This window comes from Elephantulus edwardii, unplaced genomic scaffold, assembly GCF_000299155.1.
Source record: "Elephantulus edwardii isolate Elephantulus edwardi_28Jun2011 unplaced genomic scaffold, EleEdw1.0 scaffold00050, whole genome shotgun sequence".
Taxonomy (NCBI): domain Eukaryota; kingdom Metazoa; phylum Chordata; class Mammalia; order Macroscelidea; family Macroscelididae; genus Elephantulus; species Elephantulus edwardii.
The window spans coordinates 3,098,356-3,108,160 of NW_006399800.1; the positions used below are offsets into that span (position 1 = coordinate 3,098,356).

Below are 9,805 nucleotides of genomic sequence, written 5' to 3' on the forward strand. Positions count from 1 at the left end.
CAGTAACTTTTATTGAACTCATTTATGTAGGTTTTAGTGTATTTAGAACTGTGCAACTGTCATTATAAAAATTTTTGGAACCTTTTCATCATTCCATAAAGAAAATGATACTCTTTAGTTGTCACGTCTCAGTTCCTCCCTTCTCTCCCACTTCCTGACTCTAACCTAACCCTAATCTAACTCATGGCCTCAGAGTCAAAGTCCTAGCAACCTTGTAGGACAGAGTAGAATTGCCCCTGAGATTACCACAGCTATATACATTATCTTAACTTACCACATTTTGACAGAAGCAAACCACTGCATCTTCCTCCTGAGGAAGTTTGTGAGTTTGAATGCTGATCATTCCTTTTGCAGCCAATTGCTTAATCACTGGCTTCCCACAGCTGTAGGCAACCACGACTCCATTTTTTTGTCTATAGATTTCTTTTCTAGACTGTTCAGGTAAGTGGAATAATACCGTATGTAACCTTTTATATCTGCCTTCTTTCAGTTAGCATAATGTTTCCAAGGTTCATTCATGTTGTAGCTTATATCAGTACTTTATTCCTGATTCTATTATTATTATTATTATTACCACCAAATAATATTTCCATGTATTGGTTATACCATATTTTATTTGTCCATCAATTGATAAACACTTAGCTTCTTTCCACATTTTGGCTTCTAGAAATAATGATGCTCTGAATATGTACAAGTCTTTTGTGGATATTTGTTTTCATTTATCTGAGAGAGAAGTTTTTTAAAATTTCTGTTCATTCACTGTTGTATGTTTTCTTTCCTCCCTCTTCTCCAAGTTCACTTTGTAATGCACCTCTTGTTTCAGCTTGTTGTCATACATATAATACCTAATCGTATATTTTTCAGACCATTCATCTCCTCATGTCTTCCTGTGCAGTGTTCATTAGCTATATACTCTTTCCCAATTCTCTCCCCAACCCTCCATGTCAATCCTGTTTTATAACAGCTGTGTTATGTGTTATTAGTCCTTTTGTGATTGAGATAATCCATTCTGCAAAATGTCCTCCAGGCTCACCCTTATTGTGTAATGTTTTACAAGTTCATCATTTTTCAGTGCTGCATAATAGTCCATTGTGTGAATGTACTGTAGTTTTGTTTGGTTTTTGGTGGGTTATTTTTTGTACTGTAGTTTTCTATCCATTCATTTTTTTGCTGGGCACTTGAGTTGCTTCTTTCTCTTTGCTGTTGTGAGTAATGCAGCAATAAACATGGATGTGCTTGAGTTGTGGCCCTGTTCTTTAGGGTGTATTCCCAGTGGTGGAATTGCTGAGTCAAATGGTATTTCTGTTTCCAACTTTTTGAGAAAGCTCCAGATCATCTTCCATAGTGGTTGCAACATTTTACACTCTCACTAGCAATGAATAAGAGTTCCAGTCTCTCCACAACTTGGCCAACTTTTGTTGTTTGCTGCCCGGTTGAACTTTGCTATTATTGCTGGAGTGAGATGATATCTCATAGTTGTTTTGATTTGCATTTCTCTGATTTTGCTTTATTAAAAAATTCCTTAAAATCAGTTGTTTAGCATTGCATAAACAAAACACTAGCAAGCGAATATTTTGTTACCTTGTAGAAGATCTGAATTTATTGTTTGGGTTATTAATTTGATCTGTATCATTATTTTGTAGCTTTTGATTTTCTATTACCACAGGTTCCCATTATCTAAAAGTAGCAATTATCATTAATATATCTGGGAAAACTTTTTTAGCATTTGCAGACCCCAAATATAATTTGGTAAATCATACCAAATAAAACATAAAGCTTAAAATAGCTCTACCATACAGTAAAAGCAGAAGTTATATGAGACGTATATAGCCTGAATTAGGGAGAAATAACTTATAGTACAGTGCATTGCCCAGGGAAAGAGTTTGACCATGCCACTATCACTACTCAGTGTGTCATGGCCGCTAACAGCTTACAGCAACATAAATGTTAAATTTTGCTTTCACTTTTTTTTTTACAAAGTAAAAATTCTTTTTATATTTTCTAGTTCGTGAAAACAGGTACTAATATTGGTCTTTTGCAAAAACAGAAGTGGTAAAAAGCTGTCATTACAGTAATAATGTAATATCTATCATAAATCCAAACTTTAATATGTATATTTACCTCCAAGGAAGTGAACTTGCATGTCATGTAGCTTTTCTCATAATTATAGGGAGAGATAAAAGATATTTTTTTTAAATGTCCATTGAAGGATGTATCTTCACCAATAAACTAAAGAACCCCTTTTGTGAATGGAATTTTTACTTGAACATTATCTGCATGGCAGATCTTTCCACCTTAAGTGAAGCCAATTACTTTCATTTACTGTATTGAATATAGGGAGCTCTGGCTTACTGGTAAATAGCTGTGCTGCCAACCCAGGGCACACAGTTCAAATCCACCATTTGCTCCTTCCACACAATATACAGCCTCTGAAAACATGCAGGAGGATCAGCTGTGAGTCCCTTCCAACTGGACAGCACAGAATAACTAAATCAGCATATTGAATACAGTGAAAAGAATAAAATTATTTTTAAATTTCATAAAAGTACATTGTTTTCATGGAATGTTTGCAGTACAGTGTTTTCCTTATGTAACAGCAGCAGTCATGTTCAAAGTTGAATATAAAATAGAAGAGCTCTGGTGGCCTAGTGGCAAGAAGGTGTGCTGCAATCCCAAAGGCAAGCAGTTTAAATCCACCAGTTGCACTCCTGGAGAAGGAGGGGCAATCTCCTCCTGTGCCAGTTGGATCTGATTCGACAGCATACAACAAGTAAAAAAAAAATAATAATAATAATTGAATATATAATACAAATTGTACCTTAATTCCTTTTTGTTTATTTTAGGTAGCAATTTTTTTGCAGATTTACTTTTAAATTGTGCATTCCATAAATCTCTTTTATTCTTAACAGTGGTGGCAAATTCTCAACACTACTTCAGAATTTAGGCCCTGAAAATGCTGTGACATTACTGGTGTTTGCTGTAACAGAACATAAAATTCTCATTCATTCCTTACGGCCGTCCGTGCTTACTAGTGTGACAGAAGCACTAGTATCTGTGAGTATCAGCTTATCTTTAAACTGCATTTATTCTTATAATTTAATGTTCCCTTTTAATGCTTATCTAAAATTCAGAGAGTAATGAAGTTTTATATTGTGGATGCAGTTTTAATTCCCTCACTCCATTTACAATTGTTTGATTTATTGCTGCACATTAGGCTTTAGATATCAGTATATAAAAGATAATTTTTATGTGCTTATAACTTATATTTCAGCATCAGCAAATTAAATATTCTCCCCTCTTTTGTTTATCCAAGATGATTTTCCCTTTTCACTGGCCGTGCCCATATGTTCCTCTCTGCCCACTGGCTTTAGCAGATGTCTTGAGTGCACCATGTCCTTTCATAGTAGGGATCGATTCAAGATACTTTGACCTCTATGATCCCCCACCAGATGTTAGTTGTGTTGACCTGGACACCAATACCATTTCTCAGTAAGTACACTTTAGTGATTCTGTGCTAATGCACTGCACACTCTTGCTGTGTGTATGTCATTGTCAATTCTGTGTATGTTCATTAAAGTTGTTTTGAGATACAATGTTTTCTTTGCATTTATGGTAATTATCACATTTGAATCCGCTCTTACTGTGCTTCAGTGGGATAGATTTAGGGTATTACAGAAGGTTTTATTGGGAAGAAAACATGTCTTTAATTCTTATATATTCAGGTAATATAAGAAACATTATAATCTTATGCTTAGAAATTTAGCAGAAGGGAAATTGAAATTAAAAATAGATAGTGTTTATTTCTCTGTAGTCACAGGAGTGTAGGTAAAACCACAAATGAAATGGAAAACATTGTCCCCTGACAATTCTTGATCTAGGAACACAGTACTTCAGTTGTATTTCTAGTCCTTTGCAATACATTATTATATTATAGAATATGAACAGTATATTATTAGTATACTAATATTTCATAGGGAGATTTATACAGTATTGTTAAAATGTTAATAACTCTTAAAAATCATTTTACCACCTTTATGATTTAGGAATATAAGGACTTCATACATTCTCTTCTCTTTTTATTGGAATAATATTTAAGTTATGACTTAAAAATTACTTTAACTTGGCGAGCTCTGGTGGCCTAGTGTTAAGACGCTGCACTGCAATCCCAGAGGTGTGCGGTTCAAATCCACCAGATGCTTTGCTGGAAAAGGAGGAACAATCTCCTCCTGTACCAGTCAAATCTGATTTGACGGCACACACACACACACACACACACACACACACACACACCAAATAAAAAAATTACTTTCACTTAAAAAATTAACTTTATAATTCAATACTTTTTTTGTGCCTTCTTTCAGACAGTTCTCTATATTCAATTTAATTGTCTTTAAGTTATTCAGGAAAGAAGAAATTAAATTACTTTACATCTCTGCAGGACATACTGAAAATTACTACTGTAGATTTGTTTATAGCTTTACAGCTTAAATATGTCAATATGAATAGGTTTGTCTCTATTTTGTTATATATCTAGTGTCCCAGTCTGGAATTTGAAAGAAAAAGTGATTCTTGAATATGGAACACTTAGCTTCCTTTTTGTTCTCTAGCTCTTACAATAAAATATAGCATAAAAAGTATAATAGAATGATTACTTTTATAAAATATAATGCATCAGAATGATTTTATGAACCACAGTATGGATGAAGAATAGTGTGAAACACAATGTATATGAACTTTGTAAGCAGATCAATATAAAAATTTTTTTAAAAACAGAAGGAAAAACAACCACAATAATAACTTGGTAACACCTCTGTTGTTAACAGAAGCAATAAATTAATGTCTGGAGGATTCAGTACTCTTTTCCAACACCGTAATTCAAAGGCATCCATTGTTCTGTCATCCTCATTGTCCAACTTTCAGATCAATGTAATATACTTGTATGTGTGTATTATAAATTTTAAAACACAAAGAAAAATTAAAGATAAAAAAAGAATATAATAAAAAGTAGTACAGGATATTTTGTGATCAGTAAGAAATTTCTGAAAAACAAGAAAGCAGTAAACATATGTGATAAGCATAAAGCCATACATGTTGCATAAGCTACATACTCTCCATGCTTTGCGAGGTAGTTTGTATCAAACTATCTAACAGATAGTGAGATTTTTAAATAAGTTCTTAGACTGCCAGAAAAATATTTTTAAATCACCATTTTCTAACCACAAAACTTATACTTCTCCCACTAATTACTGGGTAACCATTTTTGTGGTGATACTCTTTTAATAGAAGTAAATGGAATAAAAATACAAAAGGCTGTGGTAGATCTAAACTCAAGTGCTGGATAAAACTCATACCTGGCTTAGTTTTAGCCTAACATTATAAAAGGCAAGAGCAAAGATTATAGAGGTAAATAACATTGATTAGGTGCAACCAGATGATAACAAGGTTTTATCCATTCATTTATTCCACAGATAGACTTTGAGCATTTTGTCTTTCGCTTGTTCTTGTTAGGTGCTATTGAGCCAATTATTGCTTCTAGTGACCCTATGAACCAGATGGAAATTCTGTCCTTTTCTGCACTGTCCATACAGTCTTCGTTATACTCAAGCCATTGTTGCTGTCTTTTACCCCAGATTGGGCCCAGAATGGCTGAACAAGGAGAGTGTGCAAAATCTTTTGAAAATGGTTTCTGCTTTCTGTTTTCATTGTAATGCAGCAGTCTGTGTTTGGGACCACATTATAAATGTATTGAAACCTTCACAGCAAGACATCTGCAATTCAATCCTGCCCTGTCTTTATTTTCTTTTGTGGAAAAAAGAGAATGGATAGATTCCAAGATAGTCATCCTTAATCAACTTAAGCTTTCCCATCCTCTCACCTTTCTTTGTTAAATTTTTAAAATACCATTTGCCCTTTTTACTCTATGGGAAGTTTAGGGAACATAAAATAATTAGCAAATTTCACTATATATGTATTCTTTGCTAAGGCCCGCCATATGTAATTTTAGTCTATCTAGTATCCCTTTGTAGAAACAATGCTTATGGAAGGCATTTAGACTTGCCAGTCTTGGATTAATTACTACTTTTTTACAGAATCTTAAAGTCTAAAATTATAAGACTTATTAGTTTAAATATGCTGGTAAATATTCAAGGAACCCTGGTGGAGCAGTGTTTTATGAGCTGGGCTGGCAACCAAAGGTTGGGAAATTCAAAACCACCTTGGGAGGAAGATGGACATTCTCCTCCAGTGAAGATTTATTGCTTGGACACCTGGTGGGAGGGTTACAGTGATGTAGAGTCAGCTTGATGATAGTTGGCTCTGGTTAATATTCATTTTACTTGATATATAAGCAAGCCCATGAAATAAGTCCTATTTCTAGTTCTGTGCCTATTTGTTAAGTATCTTTGGGGAGAAAAAAAATTGCAGTCCATAAGTATAAATAGAATTGAGTAGAGGAAGGTGTTAATTGCTTAAAATGAGTTCTTTTTATTTGTAAAAATAAAGAACAGTCTTGGTATCTTTACATTAGGGTATAAAGATTAAATAGCAGCTGTGCAGACCGTGTTCACATCTGGCGGCAGAAGGATGGGCTGTCTTCCCATGTCATTTACAGCCTCAGAAACTCCCAGCAGAGTGGGCAGTAAATGACGAGAGTGAGGCCCTTTTTATACACAATAGTGCTTTTAAAAATTTTATTTCTGGGGAATATAATATAGAATATGTTTTTTTGTTGAATGTTCATGAAAATATTAGAGTTAATTGGAAAATGATGTAAGAAGTAGGAATTAGCACTTAATAATAAATTTAAAACCCTGAAATGGAGACAAAGACTAGAAAACAAATGTACTTGGGCTATTAATAGGCATTGTCTCTTTGGTGGTTAGAACATGAATGATTTCTTTTTCTTTGTAGTTTTTCACCATTGTTCTAAAATGACTATTCATTGTTGTTGCTTTTGAAAGAATTTAATAAGAATAGAATCAACAAAGTTACAGTTAAGTCCAGAAATTTTTTTGTCTTTAATCATCATGTTCTTTTCATCTTTGACTCTGTGTATAAAGAGCAACTGTGCTGTAGTAATGATAATAAAGGAGACAGTTGGAATTCCATCTTTGAAACAGGTGGCCTAGTGGCAAGAACCTGCGCTGCAACCCAAAGACACATGGTTCAAGGCCATCAGCTCGCATGTCATTAACTGCCTCTGAAAATCCATGGGAAGGGTCAGTGATGGTCAGTTCCAACTCTGCGATTCACAACTACAACATCCTCTTTTATAGTGATAAAAGTACTTTGGAATGTTATACTTTACTCAGTTAATTTCATATTATGAATTTGTTTCTTGGTGGCTTAGTGACAAGGAATTGTACTGTCAACCCAAAGCCTTGTGATACAATTTAAATCCACCAGCTGCTCCCAGGAGAAAGATGGACAGTCTCCTTTTCCCTTGAAATTTGCAGTCTCTGAAAACCCTCTGAAGGGTCAGCTGTGAGTCAGTTCCAGCTTAAAAGTACACAACAACAAAAAGAAGAAACAAAAATAATTTCACTTGTAATTTTAGAAAATAGGGAACTAAATATTGACATATACAAATGAATTTCAGTGAGATAAATTTATTGGAAGTTTTCTCTAGGGCATGTTTGTAGTGTTTAATATTTAGGTACCTACAGATGTTCAGGTCTTTAATTCATAGGGTCGTTGTGAGTCTTCTACAACTCGATGGCACTTAACAACAACAAACATTCTTAAAAAGAAAGCAAAACCAGTGATCACCATATTAAGCTTTGCAGTGATTAGTTTGATCCAGGTGAAGTAGAATTTGTGTAGTACTAACATAATAAAAATGTTTGAGCTGTATTTAATACAAAGTTCTGCCATCATATAGCTAAGGTATTGAGCATCTCAATTTAGTACTATCATATTTTTCTTCTCTTAGTATTTTGTGGGATTTTAATTTTGTTAAATGTATTTTCTTTTCCCTCTTTTGTATATAACAGGATTATCATTTCCAAAATAAAGTCCAGCTAAAAAATGTATTATTGTTGTCATTTAATCTTAGAACTGGAGACAAGAAAAATGTAGCCTGGAAGATACTTCCGAAGAAACCATGTAAAAATCTGATGAACACACTGAATAATTTGCACCAGCAACTGGCAAAATGTAAGTGGTGAACTTAATTAAAGGAAGCAATTTCATTTAAAAAAAAGGATTCCAATTACTCTGCCTTATATTTATTTTCTCTAAAGAAAAGAATTTTTACACTCATGAAGGTAAATGACAGTAAACAAAATTTGTGAGAAGCTAATGGGTGATTCATACAATACACATGTGTTTATGAGGAACCATTCTAACTTATTTCAGAGGTGGTTACTTCCTCTACCATAAGCATTTCTGAAATACGTTGGCATATGAGGGTTTTCACTTTCATATGTCTTTCATACAAAAAATAGAAAGTTCTGGAAATCTAAAACAGATGGTTTAAGCTGCACTATAAAATATTTTTCATTTCAGTGGAATGAAGGCCGAATCACTTTCAGTGGACCTTAGTGTTATGCTGGCCTTAAATAATTTACAATAAACTCTTGACAAGAGTATTTGGAAGTTATTCAAACTGAAAATTGGTTAGGGATTTGAAATACTAGAATGAAAATCTTGTAAAAGTTTATCTTGACAGTAATCCAGAATTACTGATAAGAATTAAATCATTTCTTCTTCAATCTAATCATCTTGGTATTATAACAATAACCCATTCACAGTCTATAACTTAATGCTTATTTTGTAAAATACAGATTTTAGAAATGTGTTAGTAAGGAGTGCCCTCATTTATGTAATGGTCATAAATCATAGAAATTAAAAAACTTTTTAAATTTAAATAAAACATAAGAATAACCTTAATTCTCCAGGTATATATATAATAATTAGAAATAGACATGGAGGAAAATATTGACAAAGCAGAGCTTATAATAGGCAGATAATTTAAAAAGTACAAGCATTGTTTGTTGGTTTATGCCATAAAGTCACCTGCGACTCATAGTGACCCTGTGTCCACTAGCTCTGAACCCTGCCCTCTCCTGAGCCAATCTCATTGTCTCCAGCAGATCTAATTCTATTTCTCCAGTCACTGAACCAATCCATCTGATCCTGTTCTTTCTCTCCTGTGTTGTCCCTCCACCCTTCCAAGCATAATATCCTTCTTCAAGAACTAGTCCCTCCTGGCCATGTGTCCAAAGTATGTGAGACAGCTTCACAATCCTTGCCTCTAAGGAACAGCTTAGTTTCACCCTCACCAAGACAGACATGTTTGTACTCCCAGCAGTCTACAGTATGTTCAGCGCTCTTCTCCAGCACCACAACTCAAAGGCATTGATCCTTCTTTTGTCATCCTTAGTCATTGTCCAGCTTTCTGATACATAGCAAGTAATTGCAAAGACTAAGCCTGGGTCAGGCACACCTTAGTCTCCAGACTGACATTATTGCTTGTTAGTATACCAGCGAGGTCCCTGACAGCAAACTTTCCCAGTGAAATTCATCTTTTGACAATTTGTCTCATGCCAAGAGTGTTGATAGAATTAGAGTATGAAATTAAAATTACATAAAATTTTATCATGTGGAGCAAATAAATTATGTACATAATTTTATTTAAAGTAAGAGTATTGAGAATACCATGGACTGCTAGGAAAACAAGCAGATTTGTCCTGGAAAGGGTTAAACCAGGTGGCTCCTTGGAGACAAGGATTCTGAGGCTCCGTCTAACATACTTTGGACATGTTGTCAGGAGAGACCGGTCCTTGGAGAAGGACATCATGCTTGG

The 9,805-nt window shown here is 34.2% G+C and overlaps 1 protein-coding gene across 2 annotated transcripts in view; it reads left to right on the forward strand.

Moving 5' to 3' along the window:
- Nucleotides 1–9,805, forward strand: part of DENND4A (DENN/MADD domain containing 4A) — a 131,210-nt gene that overhangs the window by 54,577 nt on the left and 66,828 nt on the right. For both annotated transcript variants that reach the window (XM_006886644.1, XM_006886643.1), the window contains 3 exons: nt 2,910–3,054; nt 3,314–3,489; nt 8,054–8,154. In XM_006886644.1, coding sequence (XP_006886706.1) covers nt 2,910–3,054; nt 3,314–3,489; nt 8,054–8,154 — 422 coding nt within the window. The remainder of the gene's footprint in view (nt 1–2,909; nt 3,055–3,313; nt 3,490–8,053; nt 8,155–9,805) is intronic.